The sequence below is a fragment of the Cariama cristata genome, unplaced genomic scaffold (assembly GCF_000690535.1).
Source record: "Cariama cristata isolate BGI_N322 unplaced genomic scaffold, ASM69053v1 scaffold11078, whole genome shotgun sequence".
In the NCBI taxonomy this organism is placed as follows: domain Eukaryota; kingdom Metazoa; phylum Chordata; class Aves; order Cariamiformes; family Cariamidae; genus Cariama; species Cariama cristata.
This window is the reverse complement of record NW_009629449.1, coordinates 6,391-26,954: the sequence shown is the minus strand read 5'-3', so window position 1 is coordinate 26,954 and position 20,564 is coordinate 6,391. Positions and strand designations below refer to the sequence as shown.

Here is a 20,564-nt window from a genome sequence, read left to right as displayed (position 1 = left end):
TCAGCTCTCCCAATCAGCCTATTTACTTCTCTGATTAAAAGCCACATAAAGGTAATCAAAGAGAAAATGAAACATCTGCACATTATTTTACGGAAAACCTTGCTTAACTTTATCATGTAATGCAAATTAAAAAGCCATACTGTGTCAGACTGTGCAGGATTAAGCATTGTACTGGGGGCACTGATAAGGCTCAGTAGTTGTGCGTTTCTCCACTGGTCAGCTGAGAGATTTCTTCGAGGATAGACCATCTGGAGTGAAATCAGAGCATCTGAAAGGGACTAAAAAAGGAGACCAATGATTAGTTTAAAGATGTCCTCGAGACTCAGTCTTGGATAAATATTCAAGTTCTTTACCTCATTTTGTGAGCTGTGTATTGACACTGCCATACTCCAAGCACAAGAGGCACTAAGTACCATTTTATCAGTAGTGTTGTTTTCTCAGCATTATTACTTACAATAATCAAAATATTTTACTGAACTAGTTCTGAAATTAAACTTAGATTAAAACCCATTACATCTAGTTTACTTCACATATAAAAGACTATTCCAGGCTAAGGGAAGGATCAAGAGAAGCAGGAGGGTTTGATTAATTTTTTTTTAATTAGAGTTATAAAATTCTGAGTTGAGAATTACAGGACACGAAAAATCAACAGGGGACAACGAATCTGTCACATACTACTGAAAGTTGTTCATTATTTATTCAAGCATCGTTGCCATTGTGTTATTCCCTTCCCTGCTACTTCATTTAATACGCCCTTCCCTCTTTGCTAGCAAATTGCAATTACTTTGAGCAGATACTATCTACAGGAGCATCTTCATAGCAGATTAAGCTTATCTGAGTAAGTACGCTTTTCCCTGTCTTTTGCATCAATACTGGTACTTGTATGAGTCCTCAGAGAGCCAGACCTAAGAGTTACGCCAGCAGAAAGGTCACTCTGGCAAAAAAAAAAAAAAGTCACGTGCTGAAGCTAATTTAAAGGACTAATTAACTGTCAGGTTTACGGCGAAGTAGGGAGATGGTGAAAGGACAACTTAAGTGTGCAGTTCCATGAGAATACAACCTAAGTATGTGTTTCTATAGCACAGTGCCTGAAGGGTTCCCTGACCCCAATTTATACCTCTAGCACAAAATATGAAGAGCAAAAATCGGACTGTAAAATGGCTTTACGAAACAATTCAAGAGAAAGGATTGGTCCGCTATTAAACACAAGAGCATAAACAAAGATAATACTGAAAAGTGAAGCATCTTTGCTAAAAAAAAAAAAAGAAAAAACCAAACGCACAAGAAAAGATTAATTGCAAATGAGATCCTTAGCTACGTAAGTCTTAACAAGACAGGAATCGTGCACAGGAAATCATAACAAAAAATAAGATTAGAGATTATTTAGACAAATGAGAAGTATTCAAAACTATTTCACTTCAGAACACCTGGAGAAATAACTCGAAAACTCTCTGAACTTCCAGTGACTATTTAAAGAAGTTTGAGGAAATTAAGAAAAATCAAGAGGACTAGAGAAGGAAAACACAGCCAGTACCTAGACTTCAAAAATGAAAAAAAAAAAACAAACAAACCCACACCTTAAAAACTTTAGGCAATAACTTATTATTTAACTTAACTCCTACCAAAGATTCCAAAATAAGCTGTTAGGCAATCAATTTGCAAGCACCTAGAAAATAACACCTTTATAAACAACAGTCAGTCAGTACTGATCAAAGAAATCTAGTTTCCTTTGACAGAGTAGCAAGCCTAGCGGACAAACGGGAAGTGACAAACAGGATATACATTGACTTTAGCAAGGCTTCTGTCACTTTTCCAAGGTATGCTCATACAGAAATACAGCCTAGATAAATCATCACAGAACTGCAACACAGCCAGCTGTGTAAGAATGCAAGCTTAAAAATATTTGTACATAGAAGGCTAAAGGAATTGAGTTCATTTCACTTAGTGAAGTCAACTAAGCAGGATACACAACGTCAGCTTTTGAGTATAGGAGCTATTATTAAAGAGGCAGTCATCTCCCGGAGCCCCAGTTCAAGGACAATCCAAAGCAAAAACCCTCAGGTTACAAAACAGAAAAACACATTAATCTAGGATGGGAAACGAGCAAAAAACTGGTTTCATAGAAACATTAGGAATCTCCTTAATTTCAAGCTACAAACCAAAACAGAACACAGATGCAGCTATTCTCAGATGATCCACAACTGATTTTTAACGAATTTCTAATCCTTAGTAAATAAAATGGAATCTTACCAATGGGTCTTAGCATTCCTGTATTTCTATAGGTTCTGTTATTTAATAGGCTATCAATCCCCAGCCCCAGACATCCGTTATAAGTAAAATCTCCTGTGAAATTTATACCTAATGGCCTTTGACAAAACAAACTCCTGCGTAATTACTTTTTTATCTCTGCTTCTCTCAATTAAGGTTACTGTGTGCCTGTGAAAAGTAGTTACATACTTTACTGTGAGGTACAAATTCCTCCATCATTTTCTTTAAAGGATTTTCATAATCCACAATCATCTGGCCAAGGCGTGGATATTCTCTGTCACTAAAAGCAACAACAAACAATTCACTCAGGTGTAGCTGTTACTGTTATTATTACTATACACATTTCTTATACAACAGGTTTTTACCTTGCTCCATGTGTCATTTCATGGGCATAGTTATACAATCCAATGATAGCCTTCCTTTCTTCAATTCGAGACAGCAATATCATTAGAGTTGTGTAGGTTATAATCAAATCTAGGTAGTTCTTTGTTAAATCAAAGTTTACAGTCTAGAGATAAAAAACAGCAAATTATCATTCTAAGACTTTTAGAAACAAGCATAAAACTTTTTCCTTACCTTTCCACCAATTTTCAGCATTTTTTAAATACAATGGACTGTCTTGAACAAAATTTTTGTTCTGGTTGCAGACAGACTTGGTATAATCTTAATTTAGCCACTCAAACCCCCAGAACTGTTTGCATTCATGAAAGCAAGCATGCAAATAAATCTTTCCAGGCTTAAGTGTCACAGGTTAGCTGACAGATAGGAAAACTTTTCTTGGGTGTTGCTAAGCAGTCAGCAAGTGCCTTGCCTATGAATTACATTTTAATAAAATTCTGTAATGTAAAAAGCTGGCACATATCCCACTGGCCTGGTAACATCATTCCATAGGATATATACCTGCTCCTCTTTCACATTACGAACCTACGTCAGCCAAATTCAGAATAATGATGAAAACTAGCAAGGTGACATCAAGAATATTAAGCAAGCAAGCTGAAACCAAGTGGAAAAGGTGTTTGAGGTTTTGTTTTGCAGGTTTTTTCTGCGTTTGGTTGTGGGGGTTTTGGGTTTAGTTGGGTTTTCTTTTAAAATAACACTTTTAGCTGCTTTTGTGATTGTTTTGGCCAACACCAAAAGTGACCTCCTTACATAGCTGAGGTAGACACCAGTAATATTCCTGTCTTGTGAGCCTCACATGGCTTAAGTATGCAGATGACAGTTAATCCTAAGAACTAACTTGCAGGTGAAACAAAAAATTACAGAAAGATTTACATGTATGGTAACAGACAATGCTGTTTACTACTGTCCATAAGTAGTCTGTTTAAAATCGCCTATCTTCTGATTTCAAGCTTTATAGAAGTTAGAGATCTGAAGCTTACGGTGGTTTCATTTCTCCCGCATTTGTAACTAGAGATGTCATATTTCTTGGGCTAACATAAACAAGTCCTAATTCTCCACACAGGACTCTGATTAGAAGCATTTTTAGGTGGTATTTGAAACTTTAAACACAGAAACTTACAATATCAAAGAAGACTTGGCAAACATCGATAGTGTTCAGCAGCTCACAAACATGGTCCTTGAAAAACAAAGGAACAACTTAAATTAAAAAAGATCTAAGTAAATCACTTTACTATACTTAGTGATGGAGACAGTTTGGGGTTTTTTTTAAGAACAGAGCCTCAGGTTCACTTATGTCATTATATAGTATTATTTCATAAATAAAATGACAAAAACGTCATGTGACAGAACAACTGACATATTTGTAATACCTTACCTTAAATTCCATAACATCAACAAACGTGAAGTAATATAATGCCAGGTTCTTCAGAATCTCTGATTTTTCTTTCTGGAGCTGAGCAAGCTGTTGCTAAAAGAGAAACATACACATGCACACTGTTCTTAGAAGATCTTGAGAAGACTGCTGAAAAATAATATCTGTGAAGCGCAGAGTAATCACCGGGCTATGCAAAGAAGCCTTAACATGGTTTTCTAAGACTGAGGTTCTGTGTGTTTCAAATATACACAGAGTTCTCAGAACAGATCATTTTAACAGCTGCCAACTATACTTTGAAGAGAAAAGTCAAATTAGTACACATTAGTACCAAAGTCATATTGTTTAGGTCAGCTAGAGATGAAAATGGGTAGTTACGAAAACAGTGTTATCGTATGTATAATTAGCCAAAGCAGAACAGTATGTGAGCACAAATCAGCATGAGAAAAAAAAAAAAAAAAGTTGTTACTTGAGGTGGGAGAAAAGAATGTGGCAGGTTACAAACTTTACTACAGAAAAACATTATGCTTTTAAATTCTGAACTTACCAAAAAGAATATCCAGGCAAAGCCACGTTAAGCATGCAAAATAAAATGTAGATACAAACATAAAATACAGTAACGGTTCTTTGACCAGTTCCATATAAACACAATAATACATTCAAACAAAAGCAACAAAATAAAGAAACAAAAAAAGAAGCAAAACACTAGCATTAGACACTGGTGGATAAAATGGAAGAGAAAATGTGAATACAAAGGCATAAAATAGTTCACATGGACTTTATTTTTTTTTAAGCAGACAATGAAATATAATTTGATTTCCATATTTTTCAAAATCTGGAGGAACCAGACAGATTACTCAAACAATTACAACTAAGAACACCAAAAGAAAAGCAGCTGTTACTGAACCACCATTCTGTTTATCTATGTATTAGTCTCACAGCACAAGAATGCAATTATTTAACTTGCAGTATCGAGCGACAAATTAAGTCTCCTTCCTGATATGTGAACTGAAATGAGTTAAAGCAGTCATAACACTCAGTATGAAAAAGTGCCCTCCGAAAAGCTGCAAGGTTTTACATTACAGACTGATCAAGTTAAATAGTATTTTCTTCTCAGCAAGAACAATCAATTATAAGAAAGATTAAATAAATTGTTTCAAATTGGTTAGCTTATTTTCATATGAGAGGTTAGAACTGAATACACTTCTTCATCTCCCTCTCTTTATAAAAGCTGTGCTCTGTGTTCTCAGTTTTATGTAAAGCACGGAAAGTCCTCTAACGTCAAAAAACAGACTGCCTGGACCACTACTGCATATCATATATAAGATAATTTTTGTTTCTTTCCTCTGAATTTTTAGAAGTGATTATGATGTTTAGAAGCCTTGAGCCACAAGACTTCCACTATAGCCAAGGAAGATAGGTATATACAGAGTTAGGAGCAAACTGGAATGGCTACATTATAGGCACTCCTGCCTACTCTGAAACCAGTGCAAAGGATTTAACTTTGAAGGTATGACACTGAATGCCTGCCATGTATAATATGTAAGTTTCCTTCACATAGTCACCAGCTGGGACTTAAATGAAACACCAGTGCAACTACACGTGTGTATTTTTTAACTTCTCCTGATAATCTCACGCACTAGGAAATAGGTTATTTCCATGTAAACTACTGCTGTACAAAAAGCTATTCTCCAATTTAAGTCCTATGAATTGTATTTTGAAATTGCTACTACCTTTTCCCGGTGTATACCTTAAACTTTAACTGCCTTGTGCTCAGAGAATGAAGCATCCAGCAGCGTCACGTGTGGAGTCTGGTCTGCAGTACACCTTGGGGCCAACTTGCATCTATGCTCAGGAGCTCCTCAGAAGAAAGCGTGCTTTGTACTTTCAGGGCTGTTTTGTCAGGCAACAGTTCTTACAAGATGAACATTCATCACCTAAGATGCTTGGTTTTAATCTTCATCCAGACCCTGTCATTTAAACTATTTATTGCAAGTGATTTGTTTGATCATAATTTTATGATTCTATTTTTAAAACACCAAGCAGAAATAGGGTTTGTTTCCGTGCAACTAACACAAGCGTGAATTGGATGAATTTGAGGAATTGTTTCATGATTTTTCAGGAACAGATCACATGCTATTGTTTGGAAATAAGAACAATTCTTGGGCAGAAAGATGACGAAACCAAAACTCGCGTTGCAACTGCACATATGCTTTAACAACTTTTCCCTACTGTAATCCTAGCTCATGCTAAACGAGGTGCAATGCTAAGGGAGACTATCAAGATTATAGATCGTTGTACGTGACCCCTGTGTTTAGTATAACAAATAGCAACTGAGTGTCATTCCGTTCTGGAGGACACAACTATTTGAAAGCCACAACACATGAAGTGGGGAGATATGCCAAAAAGGGAGATGGTGCTGGAAACTGTGCTTGCAAAAGAAATTATCTTTTTTCACTTCTTTTTTTAAGTAAGAGAATATAGGGAGGTATTCATTACACTCAACCAAGAACTAAGGAATCACTGCTGTGCACTGTTACCTGTGTTCCCAGAAAAATTTATACTTCAATGATGCTAAAACTTTCATACAGAGTTAAGAAGATCATTCTTTGAACTCTGATTGTTAAAGGTGTTGGCAAAACTTCTATTTAAAATATTAATATCAAGGTAAAACAATATAACAACTGTAATCACTTAAATCAGTATGGTGCAAACAGTTCAATTCACACAGCACAGCCTGATCAGTAATGTTTAAAGCACAGCTTACAGCATGTAGGGTCTTGGATGTTTATTTGCATTTTTATCACTCAGGAATGTGGGTGTAGCTCTTTCCACACCCACTGCAACAAAACTTTCCATTACTGATTTCCTAACAGCTGTTTAGAAACAGCTGGTGCTACATCATTTTGTGTTTGGTTTGAGGCTTTTTTCCGTAGCCTGCAATTTCATTTATCAGCAAACGTTTCTGTTTCCAGTATCCAACAAGAGTTTTAAAATAGGATAAACTGAAGAAATAACCCTTAAAACATTACTAGCATCAAAAGATTACTTTCACTATAGCTAACTATGCCTTGTTGGTTAGAGAGAAGTGTTTTATTTATTCTTAAAGAATTTGAAATACAAATTATAACAACTGGGACAACAGTATTTTTGTTGAATGAGGTGAATTAGATTTAAGGCATAAGAAAAGCTGCAGAAATTTTAGTATAACATAGCAAGATCAAAAAAACCTGAAATAATGTCTCTGAAATAATTTATTTTGTCTATTAATAAAATGCACATCTCCAATCATATTTGAATATTATTTATAAATTGGGATCTTAAGTACTAGAGAGCGAAGCGGACACTTTGTCAAGTACATTACTTACAAGAGAGGGAACTGATCTTTACCAAGTTGTCTTGTGGCTCTCCTTCATATTAAACCCCCAAAATCTTCACACAACTGATTACGTACACAGTGAAAGTACATTAAAAGACGCGCATTAAAAGAAGTGAAAAACAAATCAGAAAGTGCAAGACAGACTCACTTAAAGCTTACATGAACACAATGGTTCAGAGACAGGAAAGTAATGACACAGATGCTGCCATATTAACAATGTGAATACAAATTTAATATGAAGGCACAGGAAAAATACAAGACAACTAGAAAAGGTTGTTCAGTAATTTTTACATGTGGAAAACCAGAGGATAACTGTAGATCTGTATTTTATCATATTTATTTGACTGGTAGCAGTAGTATGTGAATAAATGTCTTATTTCATGATGCAGGAATAGATGGTAGGTAGGGGAATTCTCTCCTTATTTTATCAGTATGATATTTTTCCTGCAAGTATGATCGTTAAACGCTTGTATTTGTTTTCGACAAACCGACACCGTAGATATGACAATGTCCTTTGAGAAAACACCATCAACTTAATCTTACTAGCTGCAATATAAATCCCAAAAAGCAGTATTATGAATTCTGACCATTAAAATTCTGGGGACAAGGGTAAATAATCATTGGCAGTATTCTTACTGTCATTTATTATACTCACTATGTTTGCTACCTGTAGAGTCTTTAGATGATGATTTTAAAAATTCTGTGTCTACAGAACTAAAAAGTACTGTGTCTACAAAATCCATAGCAGAACGGTGAGGGGAGAGAGAGAAGGATCTAATCAAATGAAGAAAATGAGTTTTAAATTCTGTAAACTAACGGTAGAATGATGGATGTGTCCTTGGTTTTCTTACTTCCAATTAAAAGCAGCCTCCGAAATGACATGCTGCATATAAAAAGATGTAATAGAATATTTAATATGTTTACTAACTAATGTATTTCTACTGCAAGATCTATTTTTGGTTTGCTTTCAAGTTCCTAGCACTAAGTTAACCCTTCTGAAAAGGCAAGGGCCACCCATGACCCTCCACAATGGTTAACTGTCCCCAGGGCTGGCTGTATTATTAGTAATGGCAGACAATGGGGACAGTGAGGCTCCTCTTTAAAAACTGATCTACCTGTCAGTCATAAGGAACAGTTTCCCCATTCTCTAACTTCCTTTTACATAAATTCATACCGTAATTCCTACATGAGGCTCATTACATATGATTGTATCATACAAGATTGGGCACAGGTTTGAGTATCTCCGAGGTAACTATTTACAGAATAAAAGTCTCCTCTGTGCTATTCTATAGCTAAAAATGTTTCAGACCTATATCTCTAGCTGCCTGCATACTTAAATTTATGTAATGAAATCATGAAAGAACTATTAATTTAAAATGCATGAAATCTAATTTTGGAATGCCATCTCAGTAACACTGCTTAACTAAAACACTATTTAGGGATTAATGAGGTTTTTTGGTTTCTTTGGGTTTTAATAGCCAAGCTCTTAAGCTGTCAATCATCAAATTAAAAGAGTTTTAATGGATGAAGCAAACAGGTTAAGCATTACACACATGCACTCCTCTGCAGGTATTGCATCCACTATTAAGCAACAAGAGCGAGCACATGACTCATATTGGCAAGCGACTCATATGGACTAATGTGACTTACAGCAGTGGACTACAATGATTTACTACAAATATTGATAAAAAAATAAATTGTATCTGGATGCTACTCTATCTCAAACTCATGCACAATCAAGGGTTAAGTCATGAATACAAACATCACTGCTGACAGAGCTTAGGATTTTGAAAAAATATATTACTTTTATAACAGTTCTGTTTGGTGAAATATTTTAAAGGGATTTCAGAATTTCACATTACCTTTTGGAATTGCTATGAAAAAATGCTCACTTTCAAATGACTGTTAGGCTGAAAAATTTTACATACTATTCTCTGATCATATTGTAGCAGAAGTCATTTTAAGCTGCAAAGTCAGTCTTACACAGGTAACAGCTGAAGACATCAGACATGCTACTGCGTACAAAATCAGAACAGTAGGTATGGGTGTACCACAACAAGGCATTAGTGGAGCAATTTCAATTCTGAATGATTTTTTTAGTAAAAATATAGATAAAATTTTATTTGTTGCAGATATTTTGCAGTTTCTTCTGAAATAAACTATCATTAGTACATCCTATTCTCAAGCATAAGAAATCTCAACTGCTTGTATAGAGCTGAACAGAGACTAGTTACTCATCGGCTGGCTTTACTCATGCAGGGGGAACTCCCGTAAATCAAATTAGTGCCTCAACGAGTTTTGGAAAATCCATCTTATTTGTGGTCCCTTCAGCATTGTAAGTTCCTTGAGCAGCAGCAGACTTGAATGCATGCAGCTGTGAAACAAAAGCACAGCATCCTCTTACCTGGAAAGGATTTTAGTCTTCATGGCCAGGAAGCCAGTTAGTTTTATGGTAGAATATGGGGAGCTGGGTTTTTATTGCTTAAGAAAGCAGTAAGTTATCTGAAAAATCAAGTGTCCCATACAAGAGATCTAGCACTCCAGAAAGCGGGAGAAAAATATTAAAGTTTGCTGAATTTGGGGATTTAAGTTATTGTCCTTAAGTTACTCTTAAGGAAGCAGCTGCCATAGGTGTTAATGACCATATAATTCCCTCAAAAATAAATGACTGTTTCCTTGTGAAAAAGGATTACCAATACATGAGGCAGCACAGCTGAGACCCCAAAGTTATTTTTCCTCAGAAGAGAACTTCTAAATCTTCACTAGCACTGCGCAAATTACAGTATTAAAAGCTTCACTAGAAACAAGCAAACAAACAAATGACATTTTCCTTCAGGCACTGTACCCTTTGCAAGGGCTGAAAGGAATACTTTGAAAAGCAAATAATTATTTGTATTAAGTGTTTTGATAAAGACTAATTATTGGAAACACCTATCACAAATTAAAAGTCAACATTGGTTGTAAAGTACATATTTCAATCATTTTATTAGAGAAGAAAGCGTTTAATAAAAGCATGCGTTAATGTCTTCTAATACGCTCTTGCCAAGGAGGTCCAGCCTCTCTGTGCCCACAATGCCTCTCCCGTGTCCAGCTAATTTGCTATGTAATCATCTCACTATGAAAGGAATGAATGTGAGACATAGTAAGCAGACCAAACACACATACTGGGATCTAAAAGTAAAAAGACAACACATCCATGAAGAAAAAGTAAATAAAACATAAACTGAACTAATTTATGTCTACAGACCCAGGCAGGCTGGAAACGCTCGCACTGCTTGTACTCTACTCTCACATGATTTTATTTCCAGTCCCCACTGACATAATACAGCAGAAAATTATTACAGTTAAATCAGGTAAATAAACCCTCAAAATACTGTCTCCTAAGAAATTGAATGTGTAGTCAATACCAAACACAATGGAACTGATATGAAAAATACTGGGAAGATAGCTACTGACAGATGAAGATTAGCAGCAGCTGGAAAACATGGATACTTCTTCCCCTAACCACACACTTACAAACTGAGTGATGTTTCACTGGTCTGCCCTCAGCTAAGCAATGACTACGCCTCAACTTCTTCAGGAGACATTTAAAACTGTAGGAAGTTCTTCTACAGGGAAATTGCTGAGGAGCAATCTGAGTAAAAGAAAAACATATGTTCAAGAAAGAAGGCAGATATTGTCACTACTTCCCATATGTGGTGTTTTGGAAAGCAGATAGGAGGCTAGCTCCCTCACACAAAGACACAGAGCTTTACCTGTGCAGGAAGCAGATTTTTCAGACCTTACCCACAACCTACAGAAAAATCGACATCTTTTCTCCCTGCATCTCCAGTTCCCCATCATGAAGTATTTTATTCTGGTTTTACAAGGGCATTAAATGTTAGCATTGACTGAGAAGAGAGCAATTTTTAGATCCTACTACATTTTTTGGAGTTCAGTATGTTGTCTTTTGATTTCTCTTTGGTGAGAACCTTGCCTGTATGCCTTAAAAAAGGATGAGGTCTAAAAAACCTTCAAAAAATCGAGTTGCTTCTGCATTCCTTACTTTGGAAACTTCTTTTCTGAAGCTAGTGAAAGAAAGTCAGTAAAAATAAATGTTACCCTGAGCCAACACTAGCACAATCAGATCACTGATCTGACCAAGAACAATGGTGCTATAAAGCTTTTTGGAAGGCTTCTCCAGCTTAGATGGCTTTTTCAAAACAAAGCTTTGGTCAATTTAAAATAAACACTAAGGTTTCCCAAACACAGAAGATGGATACTTTTTATTATTATGTAACTTTCTGTTTCAAATAGGACTCTAAAAATGTTTGTTTCCCACTTTGTCAAGCTTTCAGTTTTTTCATTTACATACATTCCATCCTTTGCAGGTATTTCATACAGTATTAAAGCAGTACTACATTGCTGGCAAACATCATTATCAGTTGATTTAACAGCTCAGACTTCAAAATGTAAATTTTCAAGGTTATATGGTTCACAGTGGTGAATGAAGAAGAAAGGCCAAGTGTAAGAAATCACAGGGACTGCCCTCAGGCACTCTCTCAGGAGAGAGTGAGTTATGAACTGATGAGGTCCAGAGTTACCTATAATCGATCCTTTGGAAGATGACCTACTCCATTTTATTTTTCAGCCTGGTTAGGAAGGATTCATCAGGTACTTCATTGCTTGAACTGCTCATAAACTTTCCCTCTTCGAACAATATTGAAAATTAGCAATTGTCAGACATCGCTCTAGTCTGTCTCCACATACCAAGCAGTGAAGGAGGAACAAAACCAGGAGCTGTATTTTTTGTGAATAAAGATGTAAAAGCTATCAATAGCAAACAAAATGGCATCACTTGTTTCAAAAGAATAAAAATGCAGGCTTTTCAAGATCATCTGATTACAGTAGACACTGCTCATACTCTTCAATAAAATGTGTTGTTCACCTCTGAGACACAAACACTGTAAATGATGGTACCTGAGAAAAAACAAACTAACAGCTAAAGATAGGTCGTGTTGTGTGTCCGTCCCCCCCCTCCTACCCCCAAATAATCAAAAAAGCAGGCACCACTTGTTCTCTAATGGAATGCAAGCATATTTGGCAACATCACCTACTGACTTGTCAATCGGTACTAACTGTACAGACACACAATGCTAATAAGCAATGGCGACCGCTGCAGTTGAATGTACAGAATCCAAAAGCCCTCCCTGAAAGGCTGTCCTGGAATTTTCACCGCAAGGAGGAAGCACAGGTTACGATTTCCCCCGCAATAATCCTTCGCAGTGTTTCATTAATTGATGCATCAAATAAGCTTCTTGCCCTTTTAAATCTCTGATCACCTGTTTCCCTACTGAAGGGACTCACCGGTGTGCCCTCCTAATATACGGTGAGCTGGCTGTTGGCCAGCAGGAGGAGGGAGACAAAGGAAGAGCAAGGAGGGGAACATCTTCCTGACCAAGAGCCAGATGCTTATGCCTTTTTGAAGCTAAGGTTTAGAAAAAAAAATTTATCTTACATCAAACTAGAACTTTCTCTGCACGCGACACAGCTTTTTTCTCATTAGGTCTCTGTTATGGGTGAAAGTTTCTTCTGGGAGATACAACACTCTACAGGAAAACTGTAAATAACTAAGACAAGCAAACTGCTGTCAGTTCTGACTGCAGGGAAGAAAACCCCAGCTGCCTACGGCTAGAACTCAAAATCCCTACTTTAAACTGTGTTCATACATAAAGAGGAAAGGCTTTTGATAACTGTGCTTAATAAACACAGCCCTGGCTGGCCCACGGTAAATAAACACAAGGCAATGACAGAACATTATGAGCGTGTCCTATTTTAGAAACTGTGATTGTCAAAATATATCAAGTTAGCTTTGATCTCTTTCCATAAACTTCATGGTACCAAATCCTTAAATATAGATCATTAGTTAAGCTCTAAATTCATAGAGCTAAATAGAGTTAGTTTTAGCTTCAAACTAAAAGCTCTAAACTCAACAACCAACAATCAGAAGACATATAGAGCATACATGCAACTGCATTAAACAAATTCTATGTATATAATCTTTTACTTCTAATAGTAGATCTGCCACTGAAGGTCAGAGAACACAGAAGCATTTGCCAAACATGGTTTAAATGGTTTACTATCGTTACATAAATTTGATACAGATTTTTCTATTTTTTACTAACACAATCAAATTCTATATAAAGATGAGAAATATTAAACCATACAAAACATGTACAAGTTTTAAAGTGAGAGAGCACACTGTTACTGAAATTGTTTCCTCCATAAGGGAAAGTTTTTCTCTTTTTTTTTTTTTCATTGGTATTACTGGAGACGTTACATAGAAATTCTAGATGGCACTGTAAAAGAAACTCATTATTCCCACTGGTATTACCTCTACCATTCTGCAGAAACCTGAATGCTTAAAGCAAGCCTAAACCTCTCAAGCACACATGCAAGTAATTGCATGCAGGGAACGTGCAAACCCAACACCTACCTCCACTTTCCACCTTTGGAAAGAAATATAAGCAGGTAAAACAAAAATCTTTCCCTTGACTTCCAAATTGAAATAGAGGAACAAGTGTACATCACCTGCCAAAATGCCTGTAATCCAATAATCTTAATTATCTCTAAAAGTCAAGTTCAGCAATACTGGATCGCTCCAGTGAAAAATAACTCTGTACTGCAACTGAATCACTATATTTGAAGAGGAAACAAATTACATTTTCATATTTTTGTACTTCACAAGGCTTCTCCTTACGTACTAAAGCATTCTTTATTTCCACAGGGACTGACCCATAGGCAAGGACATCCGTAAAGTACAAATATGTTTTCCGACTTTGCAGTCAGGTGCCTCTTATTGATCTGCTGGTCAGGTCTCATCACACAAAGGTACGCAACTTCCACAATCAGTCTGGTCACCAAGAATTTCTGCTATCAAAGTGAGGCATAATTTTTTCAAGGATTACTTCCCATTGACAATTCTTTGAAATGGAGCGGAAGAGAGTAGGCAAAAACAAAACCAGAAAGTGTTCTACTCTAACAAAACCAATCCAGATTACATTATAACATTCTCTCTTTGGAGATAATCCTTTCTGAAGTATCTTGTCAGATATTTGAATCAACAACTATATTCCAACTGCAACTGTCAGTATCACATGCTTTTTAAGAACACATAAAACCTCACAGATTTGAGCAACAAGTCCTGAAGGGTATTGAGAAATACTTATATAGCCATTTGTTTACTTACATTGTTGTTGCGTGTTTCTACTGCTGGAAACTTCCTGACTATGAATTTGACAGCAGATTCCAGGTTTTTGTCAATAAGATAGGATGGTTTGGCTTTGGGGTCACCGCATGCCTATAAAAAAATACAATAAAAAACGAAGTAAACACACAATCGCTCACCTAAAGCTAAGTGATAGTTGCAAATCTGAAGACAAACTAGAAAGATTCTTTTTTTGTTTGGTTGGTTTTTGTGAGCAGGTGATAAAATGAAAGGCAAAGTGCAGGGACTGTCACAGCTGAAATATGCAATGGGAAACAGTACAGAGATGCTCTTCTACTGAAAAAAATGTATGGAAGTATCAAAGCAGTTAGTGCAGAACAGCAGTGAGGGAAAAAACTCAGTCCTAAAAGGAGGAGAAAAAAATTGTTTCCTTTTAAAGCTATTCCTGGTTTGAGGTAGTGTTGTATTCATCTGGAGTTAATAAACTGTTAGAAAATTCAATCATGTCATCATCTGTGCAGGACAGTGCTAGGCACATTAAATGATTAAACTACCCTTTGTGAAACAAAACTAAAAGCCCCACCACCAATCTACATTTAATTTTTCCTTAAATTGTTAACTGCAAGACAATTTTCCATCCCACAATAAAACCACCAGTACTTGCCTAAAGTATCCTATTTCCTTAGGTTAAGAACTCAAGTTTTGCTCATTTTCCTTACTCCTACAGTAGCATAGGCTGTGCTTTAAAAGCAGCAATCAAGACATTGCATTAAATTTTTATTTGAACACAAGTCGCAACTAAGTGTGAGGTCTCTTACATAGACACATCGGAACAACTTCTGTGAACAAATGACTGATGAAGCACCTACTTTTGCCAGCTACAGCACATGCTGTCAGACACACTACTTCTCAACTACTCTGACTAGCGAGCCATGCTATACCATTTCGTTTGGAGAAACATAATAAAAGCAGCGTTACTTACATGACAAAATTTGTGCTCAAATTGTATTTTCCTTTCAAATATTAATTTAGATTTATAGTCCTCAGGGATTTGCAAAGGAGTTTTGTGTCTCATGCAAAACTAAATTGCATGCTAGGCGTTTCTATGCAACATAGTGAACTTGAATGACAGCTCATTTAAAAACTTTTCCACATTGATTTCTATGACCGAGTTGTGGACCGAAGAGACAGAAGTCATGAGTATGAGACCGATTCTGAAAGCGGGCAAGCGGGCAAAGGGAAGGTGAAAAGCTTTGCAAACCTTCCAAACTTGTCCTTGCTGGGAAAGCAGTGTAATAGAAAGAGAGAAAAATTACATATAAACAAATTACTCTTAAATTCTAAAATATGTTACATTTAAGTCAACTAACACACTATTACCTACATCCAAGAGAACATTTACGACCATCTGTTACTCTAGGCAGCATACTTTCTACTGGATGGTGATTATTCTAAATACTCACAAACAACTTTACATGTACTTATTAGAATTTTACTGTTGAGCAAAGCGCTGCGTATATACTGAGACATGTAACTTCTAACAGTATTTCCAAACTAAGTTCAGGTAGGGAGAGAAAAAACGGAGTTAACAAACATCACATGCAACTACAGGGGGAAAAAAAGGGAGAGAAACTCAGTGAAGTTTTACATACCTGAAAAAGAAATGGTAGCCAAGAAAAAAAACAAAAGAGTCATTATTGTAAGTTTCTAAAACTCCTACTAGCAGTACATGACCATCATGATGTATGCTAGCATACTACTCTAGTACCAGAACTCTCACATTTGCTAATTTTTCCACAAAAATGCTAATTTTTATTAAAATATCGTAATACTACAAGAGGAACTTACAATGAAAATAAATTCAGCAACATTCACAGTATTGGTTAGATATTAAATAGCTGCTTCGATATTCTTACAGCAGCAAACATGTGCCACAAAAGATCTATTCTTTACACATTTCAAAGTCTTTACACAATTTCAAAAGTAAAAATTATACTGCAAATAAGGATCAAAAAATTTAACAATGTGCAAATTTATGAATTCTTAAGATGTCATGTGTTTGTCAGAATCTGTGTCAGATTATGTTAATTTGTTGTCCTTGCCGCACATTAAATAACTTTTTCTACTCAAAGGAGGACTACAAACTAAGTAAACAGCTTAATAGACAACATATATTTGTGGCCTGTTAAATTCCAATATGGTTGCTGTTACACTGGAGACAAGAATTCTGCCACTGTTGACTTCCTAAATTTTTCGGTCTGAATTCAAACACTATTTCCACGTACACGCCTTATTTTTCCTAGCAACAGGCATTTTTCCTCCTATAAACGAGCTCTCCAAAATGTTTACTAAAAATTATGTTCTACCCAAGCCCGCACATACCGATCATTCACACGGAAACAGACATCTGAAAACACTAACATGCACATCCTTGCATGGCTTCAGGAACTCAGTTCCCAGAGAAGACTAGTAGTATCCTCAGTCTAACTGGCAATCCCCTCAATATATCTGAAAATGCAAGAGCAAGCTTTACTCCTTCCCATTGTTTGTTTGCTAAGACCACACTTCAAGCAACTGTAATTCTTCCTACTAATAAACTACACGAGATTGATCCATAAATAAGAAAGAAAATTGCTCCAAAAATACAAAAGGTTAAAGGTATCCTTCACACACTTCTAAATTCCAGCTTCTAAAAAGTTGTCCAAGCCTACCTATGTGGACTAAATAGAAAGAGGACAACAGACATCACTGAACGAGTGGGTCAATGCCTTTTCCTTCCCTCTCCCATATTCCAGAGCAGCTCAGCTCCTTTCTAAGAACTGATATTATTTGATTACTAGCTGTTGTTGCATCAATTCAGTTTTCCTTCATACCATTACCTGCATTCAGCAACACATGTAAAACAGTCTACACAAGCTAAACCTCTCCTAAAATGGCACACAGACCTATGAAGCTCAAGCTCACTATGGTTTACTCTCGGAAGCATAAAAGAATAAAAATACAAACCCCAACCCTAGCACTTTCGCACAAGTGTGAAAGTGTGATAAGGCACATAACCACAATTTTGCACTGTAGAAAGAACAAAGACATTGAGGGCAATGGTCTTAGAATACAGATAAGAATGGTAGCTTTTGCTTTTAAGAGCTGTATTAGTCAATACAAAATCCCTTGTCAGTACTGTCACAGATAGGACCGTTGTGGTACAACATACAAAAATGACTTCGCCATATACACTTCTCTAGCATTCCAACAGAATTTTCACAATTAGCCAAATGCAGTAGCCCTTTCCCAATCAACTTCAGATATCACTTCTTCCCTTAAGTGGGCTGCAATAATCTTTCTTACTTTCTTAATTTTTTAAAAAACAAACAAACAAACAAACAAAAAAAACCAAAAAACAGCATGGTTATATTTTTTGAGCATTAAAAAGAAATTTAAGAATTAAAAACATTCTTACTAGTGCAGCATTCACGGAATACAGCTCTGAAGCTATGGAATTCCAGCTGCTTCCGTCCCGAAATATTATACTGAGAGAATCTCCCAGCAGTCATCTCTAAATTCCTTTGTACATTACTAAACAGCTGTCAAGCAGTTATGCTGAAAAAGATGACGCAAAGCTACCGTTAGAGACTAATCTAAGTAATTAAAAAAACAAAAGGACTCGGGCACTGGATTTCTATCAAGTTATACAGCAGATCTTTCCACAGCGCTTTAGAATGGTACCCTGCTATGATAAGCTCTCAACTAAGTGAACTATTTTCCTCATTCAATTCTGTCCATCCAACTCTGAACAAGGACAGTACAATTTCTAGAGCCAAGAGGTTCATTATTCAGAATACTCATTTGCTGTCATATCCACAGGTCATCAAACTTCAGAGAGATCAGACTACATATACTGTTCAGTGATGCTTCACTATGCCATACGTTTTGAATTAAAGCAGTGTTTTCCTACGTACCCTAATAATATATATAATTAGATTATTGTTATACAAAATTCAAACTCTATTCTTCACTTGATGCTATTAGGTTCTTCTATACTATTTTCACTTTGAAAATGAAGAATACTGCATAGCTTCACTTTCTAGGTCGTACTCAGAAGCGGCCAACAAGAAAACATCCAACAACGAAAATCTGCTTAAGGTCTACATTTAAGATAAGTAGCCTCTAAAGAAGAACACAGGATCCAGCGCAACTGCCTTTGGCCCAGAATACACCAACACTAAGAGATACAGCAGAGACCTTTCGTCCCAATACAGTTACAGCTATCGCTGCAAAAATTACTTCCTACTTGAGGGCAGAGGATGTTGGAGGAGAGAAGAACACGACCACCACAAATCTATGAACAAAGTTACTACATATATCCAGCTGATGTGACATGAATAAAGGGAAGTTGATGTTCAGGCACAACCATTGCCAAAAGTCAGCGTCACGGCACGGTATACAGGGTGCAAACTTGTCTGTAGAACACCTAAACTTCACTCGTGCCTTCTGCCTAAACCTGCCACATGGCCTTGAGTAAAAATGTTGGGAAGTATTACCTAAGTTACATGGTGTAGGATGACCAAAAAAAAGCCTCAATATGTTACCGTATTATGGAAATACCTTTTACATCCTTCTTTTTGTTGCTAAGCCCAACCTATTCCAAATGATTAGCAGGGCTCTTCCCCAATAAAAGAGAAACAGGGCCATTTGCATCAATATTTTCCTATTTTCATCCCCCAAACCTCGTACATTACCAGATGATCCTAAAACAAGTAATATTTTGAAGCAATTTAACATGCTTTTATTACTTCAAGAGACCTTGATGTACTGTTACTGCAAACTTGAGATAAAACACTGCTGAGCACAGTTCCACTGGACTGTGACAACATATACTGAAATAATAAAAATCACCTCACCTTCAAGTTTCATTTACAAATGAATCTGCACTTAAAAAACCCTCTGAATTTAACCAGTAAACTGATGATATTTCAATAGCAGCAAAAAACATGTCATTCTCTGAGTTAGTAACTTTAATTAGTAAACGGAAATACACTAAGATTTCTCATATTTAAAAAATGGGAAAAGCTCCCGTGCATACCTTTTTCAGTTTACTACAGCACGTTCTCTTGACACGCGAGAAAGGCATACACAGTAAAACTGTTCTTGCCTTGTAATACCTCCTGGCATTAATGACTTCACCCTAAAACTCACCTGTAAGTTTGAATGCCCGGTTTGTGGCTATGCATCCTATAAATTATACTAAATAATACATGGCAAAGAAACATTCAAAGAGGCAGGTTAATTATTAACTCTAGATTTCTGTAGAATAAAACATATTATTTATTCTTTGTTTCTGTCATGCGTTTGAAATAATAAGATTACCATCTGACAATCTCTAATTTTGAAAAAGCAAAACTACTGAGAAGGAGAGAGGTGAATAATCAATAAAGAGCAGCTTTGAATGGTGAATAGACAAGGAAACAGTTCACACTACATTTTCCTTAACATCTCTGATCAAGCCTACCACAATGCTTTGCTGTATTTTAGCTTTTGTGGAAGCCTAAGTTTATTATTAAACAGGCTGGTCCCAGATAAGCTTTGTGAATGAAGCCTCATCCCTCTGCACAGCTGTGCAAGCAGATGCAAGAATTTGTCGGTCACACATGGACAAATTACTATAGTTTAATACTTTTGATGGTTAAAATTTAACTGTCCTACACCAGTATCAAATGGGTAATCTTGTACTAAGTAAACTATATTACTGATGTTTGCAGTTACATAAATGATACTTATACAAAAGGTAAACCTATATTTTGATATATAAACTATGCTAATAGATCCAACCCAGATCTGGAATCAGAAGAAAGTGTCTAATTAAACTAATTTTTGGACAACCTCTTGGACATATCCAAAATATGGCTCAAAATTTATAAATTTAACAGGTATTGCACTTTTTA

The 20,564-nt window shown here is 36.2% G+C and overlaps 1 protein-coding gene across 1 annotated transcript in view; it reads right to left on the bottom strand.

Annotated features, from left to right (window-relative positions):
- NCKAP1 (NCK-associated protein 1) overlaps positions 1 to 19,673 on the bottom strand; it is a 56,498-nt gene extending 36,825 nt beyond the window's left edge. Inside the window, exons 1-7 of the mRNA XM_009705175.1 lie at positions 19,659 to 19,673; positions 14,647 to 14,757; positions 4,043 to 4,135; positions 3,788 to 3,844; positions 2,634 to 2,776; positions 2,458 to 2,548; positions 141 to 278 (exon numbers count right to left, since the gene is read on the bottom strand). Of these exons, the coding sequence (XP_009703477.1) occupies positions 141 to 278; positions 2,458 to 2,548; positions 2,634 to 2,776; positions 3,788 to 3,844; positions 4,043 to 4,135; positions 14,647 to 14,757; positions 19,659 to 19,673 (648 nt within the window). The remainder of the gene's footprint in view (positions 1 to 140; positions 279 to 2,457; positions 2,549 to 2,633; positions 2,777 to 3,787; positions 3,845 to 4,042; positions 4,136 to 14,646; positions 14,758 to 19,658) is intronic.
- Between the last annotated feature and the right edge of the window lie 891 nt (positions 19,674 to 20,564).